Source organism: Elgaria multicarinata, chromosome 11, assembly GCF_023053635.1.
Source record: "Elgaria multicarinata webbii isolate HBS135686 ecotype San Diego chromosome 11, rElgMul1.1.pri, whole genome shotgun sequence".
Classification (NCBI taxonomy): domain Eukaryota; kingdom Metazoa; phylum Chordata; class Lepidosauria; order Squamata; family Anguidae; genus Elgaria; species Elgaria multicarinata.
Window position 1 is genome coordinate 6,434,901 of NC_086181.1, and position 20,237 is coordinate 6,455,137.

The 20,237-nt window shown below is 45.5% G+C and overlaps 1 protein-coding gene across 1 annotated transcript; it reads right to left on the reverse strand.

The window, feature by feature from the left end:
- Positions 1–1,078: 1,078 nt before the first annotated feature.
- Positions 1,079–19,224, reverse strand: LOC134406522 (gasdermin-C-like). The gene is made up of 10 exons (XM_063137988.1): positions 19,014–19,224; positions 15,699–15,873; positions 12,160–12,322; positions 10,586–10,689; positions 9,319–9,356; positions 8,263–8,295; positions 6,303–6,442; positions 4,393–4,570; positions 2,913–2,986; positions 1,079–1,978 (listed from the first exon to the last, which is right to left on the reverse strand). Exons 1-10 carry the CDS (start codon positions 19,222–19,224, stop codon positions 1,748–1,750), a joined length of 1,347 nt encoding a protein of 448 aa, XP_062994058.1. The 3' UTR covers positions 1,079–1,747.
- Between the last annotated feature and the right edge of the window lie 1,013 nt (positions 19,225–20,237).

The window sequence follows — 20,237 nt, forward strand, 5'->3', positions numbered from 1 at the left end:
ATCCAGAATGCATTCCCTTAACCATTTTGTGGTTAAGCAGCATGGTTAAGCGTGTTGTCTGAACCAGGCCAGTAAGTTGGCGCCCCTTGCCTTATGCAATAAAGTAATTGCTCGGATAGGAGGTGGGGTCCACTGCTGACAGTCACAATAACATAGGATTCTGGCTAACCTTAAACTTTGAGGGATCAAGGGGTGGTGGTGGTTATCTCTTTAAAAACAATTCCTTTGTAAATGAATGGAGCAGTTGAAAGTGTCAACTATTTCTGCACCACTGCTGGCGCAAGGAAAATAAGTCCTTTTTCATTTTAGTGAAATGCCATTGTATTTTTTACATCCATTCTTGCAAGTCCAAGACATCTGGAAGCCAAGTTGTGCTGTCCACATTTCAGCAGAATTCCCTGTTAAAGTCACTTCCACATATGAATAATGGCATTCAATGCAGCCCTTTGACAAACATCCCTCTTTCTAACCATGACTGACAGGAGAGAGCCTTGTCCAAAAATATTTCCAAAATTCCTGCAACAATTCTAGAATATAACTTGGAATCTAGGCCAGGAGTATGGATTATGTGAATGCAACCCACAAAGATGTAGCATAGGGGAGAAATCTACAGAATTTAGAAAGCAACCAGGATGGCAAACATCTCTTAAGCAGTTTAGTATCCACCATGTGATACAAACCACTTCCTATTTCCAAGGTCTTTTGATTACTTCGTTCCACTAATGGGGATCATCTGCCACTCTGGAACTGAATGGTCTCAAGAAGGTCTAAAAACTAGACATTGTGCTGGATTTTACAACTTAGTCCACAGTCCAGCTGACAGCTTGCAGCAAGAAAAGGTGTCATCTTTCTGGAATCTGTTTTTCTTTTCTTTTTATAAATTGGTTTATTAATACATAAAACATTATACAACATATTGTTATACAATACAATAATTATACACAATTATTTTAGCTACTCAACAAAAGCAACCAACATAACACCACATATAAACACCCAAGAGTGAGTTAAATAAGTTTAGTATCAAATAGATTAAATTCTCATAACACCACATTAAAACATCCAAGAATGAGTTAAATCTAAACTAAATAGATAGTACATAAGATCAAGTTTCACATATCTTCCAAAACTAATGATTTATAAAATAGCAATTTCTATATCATGGCTATTTTTCCAGTATTCAATAAAAGGTTTCCAATCCTCCATAAATTTGGGGATCTGTTGTCTGCCATCTCTCAGTCTGACTACTTCACTGATTTTCAATAATTGTGCAATTCACCAAACTTTAATAAACCATTCTTTAGATGCAATTGGTTTTCTATTTTTCCATTTATTGGCTATAATCATCTTTGCTGCTGTTACCAAATTTGGTATCATTGGCTGATGGAATTTTGGGGCCTTGGACTGAAAAAGTTATAAACATTGGGTTAGGGGATAAATTATATCCTGTTATTTTAAGAAATTCCCTCTTAATGTGTTTCCAAAATATTTAGACATTGGATATGACCGCCACATATGCATATAATCAACCGAGTGCATCCTACATCTCCAACATACACAATTATTCAATTACTTTTTCTGTATATTTAATCTATGAGATGTTAGATACTAACAGTAAATCAATTTATAATAATTTTCTTTTAAGTTTTCACAGATTGAGTGGGTCATTCCTCTTGTGAAAGCTATTCTCCATTCTTCTTCATTAATTCTTGCTGCTGTCCCAAAGGAGTCTGTTTTACTTCCTACTTTATCCACTTAGAATCGCTAGGGCATACAAGCTGGAATACAGAGCAGCCAGTTCTGAACATGCTTCCTTGTTCCACCGGCAGGTGATGGAGTCTTTCCCAGCTTCTAAATCCAGCCCACAATTTTGCAGCAGCTCAGTGGTTAGATCAGCTTCATCCATTAAGGAATCAGATGGAATAGTAAAATTGCCACCTTCATCTCCAGAAAGAATCCACTCCAAAACACCATTCATCTTTTGATGACAAAAATGAGAATGGAACCAGTTTAGACATGTCATTTCCTTTGTTATATGAGCAGTTCCAGCCATGCCTGGGCAGTCAGAGATACAGCTGGCAGCAATTCCTATGATGATCATGGGGATAACTGCTAGCTTTAAAACATGATCATTCTCCACCCAGAAGAGGTGTTCTGGGCCAAGATTCAGACCCTGAAATAAGAATCTAGGGACTCAAGAGACCCTGAGATTGGTGGAGACCCTCTTCTTGGACTGCCTCAGGAAGAAGCCATTAGGGCACTCTCTCCTACAGAGACTTTCTAGTATGATGAAGGAAAAGAATCTTAATGGGCTTCTTCTGTCTCTTGTCCCTGAAAATTAGAATAGAGAAGTGGTGGATGGGTGGTTAACCCTTTTTCTGACCACTGCTTCCCCATACCAGATCACACACACAAATCCCAACTGTCCCACATGCCTTTGTGGGAATCAAAACACATTTGCCCACACAACAAATATTTGGAACTTTCCAGGAGGAAAAATTAGCTTGGGAAGAGGTCTTTAGTCAGTTCAAAAAGTGCTTTTTTGATCCTTTTCACACAGATATGCATGCAGGTACACACACTACTGCTCCCCTTATCTGAGGGGAGAGGGGAGTCACATTCCCCAAGCTCTGATGACTCTCCCATTCGAAACACTTAATAGTGATCTCCCAACGCTTTCCTGATCATTAACTCCCATTGAGGACATATCAACCAACTATTCTAGACTATCTGGATGACCGAGGAATGGCACACCAGCAGGGATAACAATATGTTAAAACTCTTAAGGGACAAGTATTCTGCTGTAATGAATACTTTCCAGGCATGCATGTTTGGTATCAGTTTGAATAGAAGTTTTTCAAATCAAACTAGTAAAATACAACACAGAAGGAATTAAGTTATAAGGGCCTCACCATCTCTAATTGTTTGCCCATATCTTTTTTCTCCACGATTGTCTCCAACAGGGGCAGCATCTCATAGTCCAAGTCTGTGAACACAGTTCCCAAGAATAGGGACAGGTGTCATTAATAAAATGATATAGCCACACCTGGAGTGATTCGGAGATAGCTGGCGATTTAATTCATCCAATGTGGATAAAGCATTGCACTGCACATGGGATCTAGGAAGTGGAGGTTCAAATGAACTACCAGCTCAGCTATGGCAGTTGTTGCTTGGGTTCATATATTTCCCTGGGAACAGGGCTGGAGAAACACTGCAAGGTCTTTCAGCATGCAGATAAAGCTCCATCCGATGAGCGTTTTATTGCAGAGCACTCATGGAGTTCGCTCAGGTCCCTCACATGACGTCGTCTGCCTCCTGCGTGCCTCCCGCCCATTCTGGCCTTCCTTGCACGACCAAAAAAATCCCTTGTTAAGTCCGATGTTTTTTTTTAATTAGAATTGCTGCTCTCTCCTGCTGTGTGCAGGAGAAGCAGCACCATTAGAACAGCGGATTCAATGGGCCTCGCGCTCATTGGGTACTTCCTCTGTTGAAAAGAGGAAGTAACTGAGGAAGGAAAACACAGGCAGAGAAGCAAAGGTAGGGAGCATGTTAACCCCTGGTGTGATGGAGCTTATAGACTCTGGTGTGAATTAGGCCTTTTGTACGAGCACCCAATTACATGATGGCCCAATTTGTGTGATTCTCCCCACCACTACCACCACGTGCACACTTTTTGGAGGGGGAGAAGTTGCATGAACCCAGTTTCCACACAAGTGCATTTATGCAGAAGGCTGGCCCTCATACTGTCTTGGCTTGTCTGCCAAGACAGTATGGCTCACAGTGCTCCTCCAGCATGTTATTTCATTGTGGCCTTAGCTCAGTATATTAATTGGGGCACTGTCTCTTTTTCCGCCTCAGTCCCTTCCATCTGCAAAATAGGAATAATATCATATCAAACAATCCATCATCAATCAAAATGTTGGCACCCAGCAACTAGTTTGTCTCTGTGGTTGGGCTAGCCATGACTATGGCCATAGCTAGACTTAAGGTCTATCCCAGGATCATCCTGGGTTTGTCCCTGCCTGAGCGCTGGATGCCCTGTGTGGCACTTAGATGAACAGGTTTGACCCCAGGACAATCCTGGGATAAACCTTAGGTCTAGCTACGGCCTCTGTTTCCTGCTCTGGCCTTGCACTTGCTTTACAGCTGGATTTCTGCCATGTCTCCATCCCCCATCTGTTTACCAGAGTCCTAAGGTCTTCTGAGTTTCTCCCACCTCAGTTGTTATCCCTCTGTACGCTTAACTATTCTCCGCAAGAGGCTAAGAAGCTGAGTGAACTACACACACACACACACACACACACACACACACACACACACACACTCACTCCTCCTGCCTTGGGAAAGCAAGGATGGCACACACTGACAAGCAACTGATAGTGTTTTCCATACCATCTAAAGAAGAGCAAAGGAAGTGCATTGGTCCCCAGAGAACTCTATTTTCTTCTCTCTCAGTGTCTTGGAAAATCCCTAAGCGGGACAGTAGCATTTCCACTGAAGAACAGAGTTCCTCATCCAACGACTCCAGCATGGAGTGATCAATACTTTCCCCTGCCATGGAAAGCTCGAGCTGGTGGGAAAAATTAAAATAGACAGTCACTCAGACAATAGAATGAAATAGGCAGCTGCCACACATGACACAGCGCTCAGCTCTCCCAATGCCTTTTCATTATTATTTTCAGAGTTAAGAAAAGTGCTTCTGCTAAGAATCAGTCAAGGGCTTCTAGGAACATAAACACCATAGCTAGATCTAGGGGCTAAGAGGATATGTTTGGGCAAGACCAGAACCTTGGGACAGAGAGGCAGGAAATAGGCTAAACAGATAGACAGGAAATTGAAGGAGGGATATATTTCTTCAGTCAGCAGTGGCTTCCTTGAATAAGCATCCAAAATGGAATTAATCTGGGTTAAGGGCATATACAAATTTAGGCTGAGTCTACACATGCAGCAGAATGAGGTTGTAGAGTCCTAGGGTAGTAGAATATGTGATTCCCCCACTTCAGGCAGCAGGAAGATCAATCAATTATAAGAATGCTTCCTTTTGTAAAAATCTCCCTGCAAGTAAAAAAGCTAGCATAAGAGGGAGAGGCCACATCTGGAACTCCTTTTTCTGGTCTTCCGGTCCTGTAGTGGTATGCAGAACGTCCCAGCTTCATTTCTCTTGACATCACTAGTTTAAAAGGGATATCTGGCAGCAGGTGCTGGGGAAACCCTCTGCCTGAGAACTCTGCCTGAGAGCTCTCTGCCTGAGAGCTCTCTGCCTGAAAGCTGTATGTGTCTGGACTAGATGGTCTCACTCAGTCAGCATAAAGTGACTTAATGTGTACTGGGCTGAGTTTCTCTTAATGGGGGAGTAGGGGATGGAGAACTCGCAGGGCGCCCCACAAGTTCACAGAGCGCCGCCTGGCCTGCCCTGTTCCGGGAGCCGGTCCGGCCAAGCACTCGGCAATGCATACTTTCCGGGGCCTCTGGAAAGTGAGCAATTCCCCCGGCACGACGTTAGCGTATCTAGGGGGATTGCACACTTTCAAGAGGCCCCAGAAAGCGTGCAATGCCTTCTCCCCACCCTCCGCCAATCGTGGCCTTAGAGCAATTTCCCCGGACACGCTAATGGCCTGCCAGGGGAATTGCGCACTTTCCAAGGGCCCCAGAAAGTGTGCAATGCCTTCTCCCCAACCCCCGCCAATCCAAGTGGGCTTTTAAATCCATGATTGGCATGGGGTTGGTGTTGGGAGTGGAAATGCAATTTCCTAAGGCTGCAGAAATCACGTATTTTCCCCTCTGCTCTAATGGCAGTTACATGATTTCCCCTGTCTTGCGGAAGTTGTGTTTCTCCCCCCCCCCACCCCACCAATGGGAGAGGAGGACAAAGGGCATGCGCAAGTCTGGGAAAAACTGAGTTCTGCCCAGACCTGCCCCCCTTTCGCCTTTGGCAGCGATGGGACGAAAATCCCCCAGGTGCATCTGTTGTGCCCCATGAGGCCCGGATGCAGGGGCGTCCGCTGTCCTCGCAGGCCCAGGCGGATCTTTGTCCCATTGCTATGTGGGAACATTCAAAAGTTGTGCTGTTTCCCCACCCCCACTCAGAGTCTAATGTGGCACAGTCCATTCTGCCATCTTAAAATTCTCCCACCTCATTCTGTTGCATGTGTAGACCCAGAAATTAAAGGGGTGATGGCGACAATGAAGAAAAGGACAGGGCTAGTTAATAGAGAGGGGAAGAAACAAAGACACCGAGAGGTTCAGGAACAACCAAAAAGCTTTAAGTATGAGCTGCTGAACAGCAGAGCAAAGGGAGATACCACCGACTGAACAGTGGAGGCAACATCTCTGTCCTGCAGGACAATAACAAAGGATTCCAGAAGATGCCTCTTCAAGGCCTGGCTCAGGTACATCAGTGGCTCATATGCCTCTTTAACTGCATCTTTCACGTGCTGGACAGCTAAAGGTTGTTAGAAAACATTATTAGCACCATCACTTCTACAGCACTTTTAACAATACACAGAGCACTTTGTAATCTTTGCCTTGCCCAAGACCACCTGTTGAACTGGTGGCAGACAGCTAAAGTCCATGATCAGGAGAGTCACATGATGTAGCTCTTGCAAAACACTCCCCTCTACACAGGAAAGCTGCATATCAGAGAAAAGGAAGGCCTAGAATCCTACTCCGGCTTTTCTCTGTGCAGAGAACTTTTTTTTTAACCTATATAAAATCCGGGGGCATTCATACATGCAATCCCCCATCTGCACTCAGAAGTGCTACAGCTCAGCTACAGCTGGCCTACATATTTCTGTTATCCATATAGCTTGCTTCAGAGAACCATTTTGCACTTCTAGCTCACACAGTTTACTCAGGTCCCTCACATGATGTTGTCTGCCTCCCGCCCCTTTTGGCCTTCTTTGCACGACAAAAAAAAACCTTTGTTAAGTCCGATTTTTTTAAAAAACTCGGAATTGCTGCTCTCTCCTGATGTGTGCAGGAGAAGCAGCGCCATTAGAACAGCGGACTCAATGGGCCTCGTGCTCCTTCTGTACTTCCTGTTCTTGAAAAGAGGAAGTAACTGAGGAACAAAAACATGGGCAGAGAAGCGACGGTAGGGAGCTGTTTTCCCCCCGGTGTGATGGAGGTTGTAATGTGACAGCTTGGTTCAAATGGTGTAAACCTGGCATGCACACATGAATACACCACAAAAGCAAGGGCACATTCTTGCTGGACTGAACACACAGAGGGGCATGTCTGCTCTGTGAGCACCTTGTGGCAGTGCTGTTTCACGTTTCAGGACACATGATGCAGCTGCTCATTTGCCGCAGCGCCGGGTTTTTAACACAACAATGCACATATTCGCAGTTGTGATTTACCACGACTTTTGGATCACCGTTACAAATGGACTTTTCAAAGCTTCCTGGTTAAATGTGCTTGGCAGTGAGCTCCAGATGGCCAAAGCTAGATGTGATGTGGGAGAATCGTGAACAGTATTTCCTGTTTATAAAAACAATAGTATTCAAAAGCAACCTTGGGTGTGTGAGTGCTGATTCTGTCTGGAACGCTGCTACTGAAGGAAGGGGCTTCGCTCTTTCCTCCAGGCAAATTTCCTATTGAAACAACCATGTGGAGCCCTGCCTGGCTTGACGTTGCTCAGCCCAGCTCTTGCAGAATTTCTCATGCCTCTTGGACTGGCCAATGAGGGTCTCTCTCTCACTCACCTCCCGCCTCCAGCAACACAGCAGCTGCTTCCCTACGGTGTGACCCCACACACCATGAGAGAGAATATATGAATTAAGCAAGCCTTCACATGGGCAGGGCCTATCACCGGATTGCACTTCACCTGGAGGAAAGGAGCTGAGCTGATGGGTAGGATCTGGATGACTGGAAGAGACATTAAGCTCCATCACACCAGGGGTTAACATGCTCCCTACCTTCGCTTCTCCATCCGTGTTTGCCTTCCTCAGTTACTTCCTCTTTCAAAAAAGAGGAAGTACAGAACGAGCACGAGGCCCATTGGGTTTGCTGTTCTAATGGCGCTGCTTCTCCTGCACACAGCGAGAGAGAGCAGCGATTCCAAGCTTAAAAAAACAGCGGACTTAACAAGGTTTTTTTTTGTCACGCAAGGAAGGCCAGAGGGGGCGGGAGGCGGGCGACGTCATGTGAGGGACCTACGCAAACTCTGTGAGTGCCCAGTAATGAGCATGTAATAAAATGCTCATTGGATGGAGCTTATTATCCAAGTGTGAAATTGGAAGTCAACAGATGACGAACACTTGCCTGTGAGTGAGGAACCCAGCTCATCCTGGAATGCTAAAATGAGAGAAGGAAAAATAAATATGGGCTTGAGATTGAACTGTACCAGATGTTCCCTCTATGAAAGAACGAGAGGAACGCATCTTTTATTCATCATTTATTCCAAAACTGTTTATTTTGCCAGAATTGTGGTTTGCAAAAGATGGAGGTTCTGCCGTCCTTGCACCCATGTATAGAGAAAGGACTCTAACCCACTCTTGCCCAACATTTGGAGATTCAACAGAGGCAGTAGTAATAGTAAATTGTTGGTAAACAACACAGAGGTCAGCAGGCCTCTAACTGGTGGCTGCTATGCTAGGGAATGCATAGGTTGCGGTGCTCTATTGCCCTCTGCTGGTCATTCTAGCAGGGGTGATGGGCTTTAATAATGAACTATGGGGCTACTTACATCTGATCCTATGCCTGCTTATCCAAAGGATGTCCTCCTGAGTTAAATGGGCTGTGCTTGTTAAATGTGTTTAGGATTCTAGGCACCCATTTATAGAGCTTGTCAAGTCTACACGGCTGAAGTCCCCTAATTCATCCAAAAATTCACGTGGCACCTCGAAAGAAGTCCATTGTGCCATAAGTTTTCACGGATTAGAGCCTACTTCATCAGATGTGTGAGCTCTAAATACACATTTGGGCACGTGGAAGCTTATGCCACAACACAGGCTACAGCTAGACCTAAGGTTTATCCTGAGCACTGGATCCCCTGTGTGTCACCTAGATGAACAGGTTTGACCCCTGGACAATCCGGGGATAAACTTTAGGTCTAGCTATGGCCCCAGTTAGTTTGTAAGGTGTCACAAAGCTCTTTGCTGTTATTGCTGCAGCAGACTCACACAGCTCCTCTTGTTGGAATTAATGTTACCCCAGTTACCTTTACACCTCCTCATTCAGATTATAAGATCCTTCGGACCGAGTCCTATCTTGTTGTTGTTGTTTTTCCTTCCATTACTCCACACTGTGCCATGTATTCTGATAGTTATGTGTAAATTATGTGTAGATTATGAATAGCAATAATGTTAAATATCATACCATCGTAAGTGAGCGAAGGAAACAACGTCCTTTTTAACCTTGGGCAGGGAAAAACTGAAAGGAAAACAAAAAGCAAAGAAACTGTAAGGAAACAAAGACAGGATGGAGTTTTTCATGTTTTTTAGGGGAGCAGCGGACTTTGGATGACCCACAGTATTGGGGAAATTTGGGTACTGAACTATGTAGTTACAGACGACGAGTGCTGCAAACACCAGCTGCTGGGTCCACACACATTTTGGGGGGTTTTCTTCTCACATGATGGGATCATCCCTACCCCCTTGAGACACGTCAGGTTATTGCTTTTAGATTGCTGGCTTTTATAGGGATGTAGAGTAAATCATTTCATTTTGGATCCTAACCCTCCTTGAGGACTTGTGGTTGAATAAATGCTTTAAATAACTAGAAATAAAATGGTGGCAACAACTCTTCTGTCTGTTCAGTAAGTAGCGAGTCACTGTGCATTAATGGTCACAGGGGGCCATTTAAAATAGCCTCCATATATCAAGTCAGACAATCTCTCCATCTGTTCTGACTGGTCTCAGTGATTTTTCCCAGCCCCGTAACCCAAAATCCTTTAACTGGTGCTAACAGGACAGGACTTTGGAGCAGATGATTAGGGCTCAACTCAGAAGAATGAACAGGAGGGTCCCAAATGCAGCAGGTCTGGCTTACCACACTTTGAAGTAACTGAAGTAATGTAGATGCCGTCTGATATGTGAGGCAGCCCTGAGCTACTTTCCCTAAGGGGCTGTTCAGGGAGAGCCCATACGCCTCAGACATCTCCCCCTGCTAAATGCACTCCAGTGTAAAGACACAGTAGTTCATTTAAAAAAAAAGCAAAGTGCTGGTATTCAAGTTTGTTTGGAAATCCTTCCCCAAATCTCAAATGCATGCAAGGGCTGGCTGAAATTATGTACAGGTGAGGGAAACGCACTCTGCGTATGTACAGAGGCATTCTCCTCTTGATTGCTCTGCATGGTCAAGGGTTGGACACTGGCATTTGCAACAGGTTCTGGTGAGCCCTAACTGAAATCAAGCCCTGTCAACATTTGACCAATAAAGCCCACCAAAACAAAGAAAAACCTACACACCAGTTTGGAGAGACTCAGGCTCAAACATCGGCAAAAGTCTCCCTGGAATCTCTCCCACTTTTCTGCACACTTGCTTACAACCGTGGCTCCGGTGTCCAGTTTCTTGACCCACGAGAGCTCCCCTTTAGATACTTCCACATCTCTTGTGAAAGCTACATCCATTTCAATGTTTATACGCACCCGGGTCTTCCTCTTGGGCCTGTAGCTTCTCAACACCATAAGCTATCACTGTGCCTTGGGGAATTAGCATGGACTTCTTTTTCACTCTCACGTTCAGGGCCTGAGGATTTGAGCAGAGATTGTTAAGGGTGCCGTCATCTAGAGTGGGCAGACTTTAGCTTGGCTAGATCCATTAGTTTTCCTGAGGTTCAGCAGGTAGATAATAGTGGCTTGGGATGCTTCTGGCCAATACTCATCCCAGAAATTGTTTTGGTACCAGAACTGAGTTTGCAGTCCTCTCACACACAAAGCCTCTCCTGGTTTTCCCCTAAAGTCCCCCTCCCCACTATTTCAGACCTATTGGGGTGAGGGCAGCTTCTGTTGCTATTGTAAAACAGCAGGGAGTCAGAACCCATTGTACTATAATCACCAGATCTACAAGTAGATTCTGATCTACCTACTGTCCACTCCTGCCTTACACCATGTCATAAATTCATAAAGAAGGCAGGCAGGAAGCCAGTTTTCCGGTGCTACCAGACAAGGCTTTTAGCACCATCCCTGCCTCATTCACAGAATTTTATGGAGGATTTGGTCAGATAGTATTGTCTTCTACTCTTATGCTTTGATGTTTCCCCACTGTTTCTTCTGCCTTTCTCTTACTGCAGAAAATCTGCAAAAGAGAAAAGAATGGACTAGCTGAACCAAGCTTTCTAATTGGTAGTGTTAGGAGCCCTTCATTTGGAAGCACCCTGGTGACAGCTAGGCCTCCCCTACTGAGGCACAGCCAGTGGCGAATCAAGGCCCAGTATGCCTGACTGGAAACCCCACAGAGGGATCTTAGGCCTAAGCTAGACCTAAGGATTATCCCAGGCGAATGGAGGGGTCGTTCCTGCCTGCTCCCGATATCCCCTGTGTGTCATTTGGATGTACAGGGATGATCCCAGGATACAGGCCTGGTCTAGCCATGGCCTTGATGCTAAGGCTCCCAGATTGAGAGAAAGGCTTCTTCAGGAATGAGGAGCGCTCTGCCCAAGACAAACAATAACCTGGCATGCCGGCCAGACTCTACTTCCAGCTGAGGAGCCTCTCCTGTTCCCTTCCAGGCTGAAGAGTGAGCACTGCCCCTCTTTCAGCTGACCTTGTTACGTTTACTTTGGAGTATGCGAGCCGTGAATTCATCCCATTTTGTTTTTTAAATATGGCTGCTCATTACAGCAGCTACCTTTTAAAAATGCCTCTTTCCTGCACATACACTTTATGTTGCATACGATTTATCACTTTTTTTTACATTTCAATAGCCAAAGCTTTACTTTAAGAAGTCCCATGTCTCACTTATCCTTCTTTCCTCACTTAAATGTATCATCTTATGGACTGTGCTCCAAAAGCACAAAGTCGTGGTCTCCCTATAGCTGCTGAGCAAAGGGAGAGGGCTTCCCCCACTCCTATTTCATGTATAGTTCAAGAAACAAGTCTGCCATTGGAACAACTCTGGAAAAGTTCTTGCATGGCATAAATCTGCCACATTTATTTATTTATTATAGGAGAGAGAAAGAGAAAAGAAAATGGGCCAAGCCAGAAGCCACAAACAAACCTGTATCTTAAGTATCTCCATGGCAGAAACCTCTCCCTTGCCTCCTATTTGGACAGTCTCGTCAACCAGAAGTGATTTCATTATCTCAAAAACTTCCGTCACAACATACAATTGCAGTTTAGGGGTGATTCGCTGAATACTGTTGAGGGACAGCTCAGTTTTCCTAAAAGCAATATGGAGGAATGTCACACAGTGGCATGGGCCCTTGACTCAGGAGGGATAGCTGAGGCTATCCCTGGGAGCTCCAGTGCTCCTTGGGGTGGGCCACTCAGGCCTGCACAGTAAAACCCTCCAAGGGGTACGACATCCTCCCAGGGCAGGGCAGACCCAAGACATTTTGCTGACTCAGGCCAAGATCAGGATGGCACCCACCTAGCCACCTGTTCCACATACAGTAGGGTGACCATATGAAAAGGAGGACAGGGCTCCTGTATCTTTAACAGTTGCATAGAAAAAGGGAATTTCAGCAGGTGTCATTTGTATATATGGAGAACCTGGTGAAATTCCCTCTTCATCACACCAGTTAAAGCTGCAGGAGCTATACTAGAGTGACCAGATTTAACAGAGGGCAGGGCACCTGCAGCTTTAACTGTTGTGATGAAGAGGGAATTTCACCAGGTTCTCCATATATACAAATGACACCTGCTGAAATTCCCTTTTCAATACAACTGTTAAAGATACAGGAGCCCTGTCCTCCTTTCCATATGGTCACCCTACCATACAGAACCTGACCACACTGCCAGTTGAATCTGATTTCAACAGCGGTGTCAGGACAGCTTCCTCCAGTCCACCTGAGGGCAGCAGGCTAGGTTAGGGGGTGCAGGGCAGGCTCTGTGGCATACGCAGCTCTGCCCTCCAAAACCTCACGACCGACCGCTCCTCAACTCCCGGCATCTGCAACCTGAAAGCAGGCAGAGACCTTGTGGCAGCAGAGACAGCCTTCAGCAGCCACCCACACAAGGAGGAAAGCTGGAAGCCCCAGGAAGCTGAAGAATGGGAAGGTAGAGATGAGAGCCTCCCTCCTTCGATGAGACCAGGCGAGCACAAGGCAATAGGGCAGGCAGGACTCTAACCCAGCAGCGGCGTGACTCCTGTCCCAACCCCGTTCAAGAAGGCTTGCTTTGTTTTTCTTATCCTTGTCTGTCCTCTAGTGGAGACTGCTGGAAGTGCAGGGATGCTTTCCTCAAGGGAACCTCTTACGTTTGTTTTCATATTTTGAAATGCTGGACACAGCTAGCTGAAGGACACAACGGTAGGGTGACCCTTTGAAAAGGAGGACAGGGCCCCTGTATCTTTAACAGTCATAATGAAAAGGAAATTTCAGCAGGTGTCATTGGTATATATGGGGAACCTGGTGAAATTCCCTCTTCATCACAACAGTGAAAGCTGCAGGTGCCCTGCCCTCTTTTAAATCTGGTCACTCTAGTATAGCTCCTGCAGCTTTAACTGTTGTGATGAAGAGGGGATTTCACCAGGTTCTCCATATATACCAATGATACCTGCTGAAATTCCCTTTTCTATGCAACTGTTAAAGATACAGGAGCCCGGTCCTCCTTTTCATAGGGTCACCCTAAACAACGGCTATCCCCACTGAGAGATGGGACTCCCTAGGATAGCATCATAGAGCTGGCTGCCCTCATAAGAAGTGGCAGCCTCTTGTTTGCAGGCTACCTGGCCCTACCATTAGGCAGAGTAAAGTAGCAGTTCCAGGCAACTGATTGCAAGTGTCATGAAAGGGCAACAAATTCTTAGTAATTTAAGTTGTTATCATTCTATTTTTACTGCCTGGGAAGGGGAGAAGGATTTGTGGGGCTTTCTGTCTCAGGGCCCAAGCTACCTTGACCAGACTTGGATACTGTGCGCCGTGATTGGGGATGGGGCGGTAGGGTTGCAGCCCTGCCTCAGGCGGTAAAACCTTTTGGGCCAGCCTTGCCTGTCTCTATGCTCTGGCCCTTCCTGTGACCTGAGTCCAGAGGGAACCTGCTACAGTAAGGATGGGCAAGTTTCCTTTAAAGATACTTTTTGCCCACTTTGTCATGCAGCTGCAGGGGAGTGTTGGGCATGTTCTAGGCAGGCTGGCCAAGAAGATGTTGGTGCCTGAAGAAGAAAATCCAAATGTCATGGTCCTCTTCCATTAATTAACATTGGCACAACCAGCTAGGACATTTTGCTGCACACACACACACACACACAGAGAGAGAGGGAGAGAGAGAGAGAGAGAGAGGGAGAGAGAAGGCTTCATCCCACTAGCCTTATATTGTGCTGCTGCAGTGAATTCTATGCAATGGACTCAAGTGACATGGACATTATAGTCTGCTTTCCCAGCGAAGGACTCTGATGACATTGACTATGTCCTGCTGTGATTGCTGTTCTTCTGCCCTTCATAGCGAAATATTTTGTTGCGTGGAGAGGTTCATCCCACATACACTTTTGTTCTGGTTTACCCTTGAATTATCCCATTTCGGTTATATAGTGCTTATATAGTGCTTATATAGCATATGAAAACTTGTGGGCTCTAATTTGGAAATGCATTCCGTTGAACTCAATAGGATTTGTTTACTGAGTAAGCATGCAAAAGAGTTGACTGCAGTCTTACGTAATGTTCTACTTTGGTGTTCAGTAACAAGAGAAGCAAATCCCAATCCCTGTTGTCAGAGGGGGAGTTGTCCCCACTTCAAACAACCAATAAATGGTAGGAGGAGGTACAAAGAAGATCTGGGGGTGAGGATAACAACATGTGTGAACAAACCTCAACGGATCTCCGCAATGCGCTACAGCAGAGGTGTAAGTTTACAATTTTCATATGCTATATAAGCACTATATAACTGAAATGGGATAATTCGAGGGTAAACCAGAACAAAAGTGTACGTGGGATGAACTTCAGAGAGAGAGAAAGAGAGAGAGAGAGAGAGATGTGAAATGAATGGGAGCTCTATAGGAGTCCTGCAGATCCTGTTCATTTCCCTATCAATTGCACAACAGAATTTGTAGATTGTACCACACAGTGGAGGCTGGTGGCTCCAATATCAGTGGCACATGGAATCCATTCTGGGTTTCAGTCAGAACTCTAAAGCTACCCCTTGGATAGCTCCTTTAGTAGAGTTCTGACTGGTTCTGACTGAAACCCGGAGTGGATTCTCTGTCTCACTGATATTGGAGCCGCCAGCCTCCACTCGTGCCACATGAATCAAAAATCAATTGTTCTGTCCCATCCGAAAGGCACTAAAATTTGCTGCCTCTTTTGGCTGCGTGGTAGGGTTGACTTGGTGCTAGGGAACACTCCAGCAGGATCTACACTCCTGCTTTATAACAGTATTGACAATTGTTGGCGTCCGTGGCATATACAGTTCCATATACAGTTTTCAAACCACTTTCAAAGTGTTATATCCTGCTTGTTGTAGATCTGGCCTTCATGTATATTTGCATAAATCAAAAGCAACACCGCCTTGCCTTTGATTTATGCAAAACACCCAGCAAGTTAGCTTCTGCTCTTCCGTTATTTCCCACCTCCACGTAGCAGCAGGCAAAGACATGCTCACCCCAGCTCTCTGGTGTCCACGTAGGTTTTCCTCACGTATACTGGAGAGGCAGACAAGCAGCCACAGCCCAAACCACCTATGTCCACTTCTGCATACTTTATTTTAAGGGTTAGTCGAGCTCCAGATTTGTGGTAACTATTTATGGTAAACAGGATTGGATCCGAGTGTTTCAGCTCTGAAAAAACCCCACAGCAAAACAAAATCCATGTTCAAAACACATTGGTCTGGTTCAAACAATCTGTACTGGGGCTGTGCCTCGGGGGTGTGCGATCTCTCCTCTTGTTCCCTTTGATGTCTCCTCAGTGTAAAATAACCACCGTTTGTCATTGGTGTCTGATTCTGAATCAGGCAAAATATGGTTCCTGCATATCAGTTGCCTGTAAACCAGTAATGGAATCCACAAGTTGTACTGGATACGGGAAGCTGAGGCACGGCCCAACAACCAGTCCATGGTTCAGTCAAGATATCCAAACCTCTTAATTCCCTTTTGTTGGATTTATCCCCTTGAAACTCCAATGTCAATTAAGGACTGTTTAAATTGTTCTGCGTAAGGCCAAATGGAGCCCACGCAAATCATGGATTGTTGTAGCCTCCCAGCATCTTGGGTAGCCTCGTGTGGCGCAGAGCGGTAAAGCAGCAGTTTCTGCAGCTGAAACTCCCCACGGCTTGAGTTCAATCCCAGCAGAAGCTGGTTTCAAGCAGCCGTCTCGGGTCGACTCAGCCTTACATCCTCCTGAGGTCGGTAAAATGAGTACCCAGTTAGCTGGGGGGAAGGTTAAAACGACTGGGGAAGGCAACGGCAAACCACCCCGCTATAAGGCCTGCCAAGAAAATGTCAGCGAAAGCTGGCGTCCCTCCAAGAGTCAGTAATGCCTCAGTGCTTGCACGAGAGGTTCTTTTCCTTTCTTTCCCAGCATCTTAACTAATCTTCTGCTTTTCAGCCTATCTGAAAATGCAATTTTATCATGGTTGGCAGGCTAAGACGTTTGAACCATCCACAGAGTTCCAAGCTCAGTGAGGAATGGGGTTGATTGTCCCCCTCTACCCCTCCTTGGAGCTCTGTACCTGAGGTCAAAAGAACTGCCTATGCTGGATCAGACCAAGAAATCCATCTACTTCAGCACTCTCTCTGCCCAGTGGCCAAATATCTGTCTATCCTTATTATGTAAAAGGATTTATATCCCATTTTCCTATCAAAGATCTTCCTGGCAGCTTACAATTCCATTACAACAATAAAATACTGAAATCCATACCAATTTAAACACTTGTCTTAAACATGGAAAACCGGCTGTCAAGCAAATCAACTTCTCACCACTCTTGAGAATAAAAGAGTCTTAACCCTGTTGCCTAAGGGTGGGGGGAAGTGGTGAAGCATAGTCACTTCTCTTGCAATGGGTTTCTGCAATTGGGGAGCCACTGCAGGAAAGGCCCTATTCTTGGTAGCCATTTGTCTGATATCAAAACAGCAGGGCTTCCAAAGAAGATCTCGGAGGCCACTGGAAAGATTGCAAGCAAGGCATGATGAAGAAAGCCATCCCCTGCTGCTTAGCCTCAGCAAGTGCGAAAAGAAGGAAAACCCCGTAGGGGAGTAAAAAATAAGCCAAAGGCAAGGGTGGAACCAAGGAATCTTCTACAATAATATTATTAGTAAAAGTTTTACTATAGTGCCAGGTGCCTACGCGTTTCGAACGCGGTTGCATTCTTCCTCAGGGCTTTATAACGTTATAAAGCCTAGCAGCTTCTGCAGACAACAGCACTAATATTATAAAGCCCTGAGGAAGAACGCAACCACGTTCGAAACGTGTAGGCACCTGGCACTTTAATAAAACTTTTACTAATAATATTATTGTAGAAGATTCCTTGGTTCCACCCTTGCCTTTGGCTTATTTTTTATGCTTGGCCTCAGCACCAAGCTCAGTTAGAGGTGCATTGCTTCTGAACATGGAGGTTGCATTAATTCCATGTGGGTATTGGGATCAATTTAATCCCATTTTAAAAAGCCATCTAGGTTCTAGTGGTCATCCCCACATCTTGCAGTTATGAATTCCATACTTCAACTTGCCTTCCCCAATCTGGGGACAGCATGGCCAATGACTGCCCTAAACCAGGGATGGGCAACGTTGAGTGCTCCAATGAAGGGTCAGCAGGGGAGATAGCATGGGCCATGCTCAAGGCCACGGAGAGCTACACGTTTTGTACCCTTGCCCTAATCTTTGTATTATGTGATGTAGGGACTTCCTTATGTCAGTTCTCAATCAGCTACCAATCCATTTTGTTAGATGGCCCCAGGATCTAATACGATATGAGTAAGAAAAATGCTCTCTACTCACTCTCTTCATACCATTAATGATTTGATTGACCACCACCATGTCCTATAGAACTGTTCATTTTTGTTTAAATTTACCACTGGCATTTCCTCTTTCCCAGGACTGGTGAGCCAAGGCATTTTGCTGCCTGAAGCAGAGCAGCAAATGTAGGGTGACCATATGAAAAGGAGGACAGAGCTCCTGTATCTTTAACAGTTGTATTGAAAAGGGAATTTCTGCAGGTGTCATTTGTATATATGGAGAACCTGGTGAAATTTCTTCTTCATCACAACAGTTAAAGCTGCAGGTGCCCTGCCCTCTTTTAAATCTGGTCACAGTTTAGCTGCAGCATAGCTCCTGCAGCTTTAACTGTTGTGATAAAGAGGAAATTTCACCAGGTGCGATATGCATACAAATGACACCTGCTGAAATTCCCTTTTCTATGCAATTGTTAAAGATACAGGAGCCCTGTCCTCCTTTTCATATGGTCACCCTAGCAAATGGCACACCCCTCACCCCTCAAAGTGCATAATGCCCAGACAAACCAAGTTACCTTAGCACCTGAGGTCAGAAAACCCCATAGGCAGGAATTCACACAACCCCTTCCTTGGCAGTAAGTAAGCAAATTATTTGTTGTGGTGGTCATTGTTGCTAATAACAACAATAATTATAATTAATAATAATATTACTAACAGTTTGCTGCCCTTTCATGACACCCGCAACCAAGTGCCTGCAGCATCTGCCTCAGTCTGCCTAGTTGCAAGGCCAACTCTAGCCTTCCCTTTGCCCACTCAAGGCAGAATTAGTGAATCTGATTTTGCTTCACCTCTGGATCCCTTTCCTGGCTTGCCCATAACAGTTGTTGAACAGAAAAAGTTCTTCCTTATCCCATAGTATACCTGGCTTAGAGGTAGCTTCTAGTAAGTCACCTTGTAGCTCCTCAGCCCTATGAATCCTGCAATGTTGCCTAGCCTGCTGAATGCCTATTCAATTATATGAAACAACATACCTATTTCCATCATTGCTCCTTCCTGGAGTACATCTGCCAGCTTGAAGGCGGTTGGAGAATACCTCCGGGTACGCCAAGGCAACCTGAATTGCTCTTCTGTCACCAGAGAGAGGGGCTGGAAGCTATGGCTGTGCGCCAGGCTCCTCACAGGAATCAGCTTCCTGTCTGAGTCCAGCTCTTGTACAAGCTGCTTGGCAAGACTCTTAAACATTTCACACACACAAACACACACACACACACAAATTGACAAATGAGGCAAAAACAGGATCAACGAGAAGATGGCTAACAACCTGGAGAAAGGAAAGGAACCAAAGTTATTTTATAGATTTATATAGATTTGAAGCCCAACAGATTCCTAGGGCTGAGGAGCAGGGTGAGGGTGGTCAGATCAAACATACCGTACTTCTTCAATTGTAAGACACCATCGATTGTAAGACGCACACTAATTTCAGTACCACCAACAGGAAAAAAAACCCTAGGACACACCCATGATTCTAAGATGCACCCCGGTTTTAGAGATGTTTATATGGAGGGGAAAGTGCGTCTTAGAACTGAAGAAATACAGTAGATAAAATTCAATATGGTTGATGACAAAACTAGTCTGCAATAAAACCTCACCCTCCTGAAAAGATTAACCCTGGGGCCATGGAAAAAACAGTCAAAATCCATTTAACCAGGGCCGTCCCAAGGTATTTCACTGCCCCCAAGTGGCTGCATGGCTGGGGTCAGCACTGGGCATCTTTGAGCAACTGCTGGGGCCCTTAGCCCGCCCTCTGGCAGGGCCCAGTGGGGGTGATGCCTACCCTGGCCCACTTACCTGCCCATTCCCATGCCTGCAGGGTTATTTGGTAGAGGAGGTTGGGGCTGGGCTCTGCTTGCAATTTAAAAATTTCCCTCAGTTCCCTGAAGAATGCAACATTAGGGCATTCTGGGAAATTTAAACTAGCTCATTCTTACTTGTTGCAGATTGTACAGGCGTCCATGGTGCCCTCACCAAACTCACTGCCAGTGATAAAGTGGTGTGTGTGTGTGTGTGGGTCTGGGTGGGTGTGGGTGTGAAAGAGAGTGTGGTGGCTGATGTGGTGCATTGCTTGGGGGCTTCTCAAATCCAGAGCTGGCCTTCAATGGTACACTCTGAGTGTGAATCTACGCCACATTTCCTCAACCTGTCTCATGTTGATCAAAGTTGTAGTCCAAAACTTCTGGAGGGCACCAGGTTAGGGA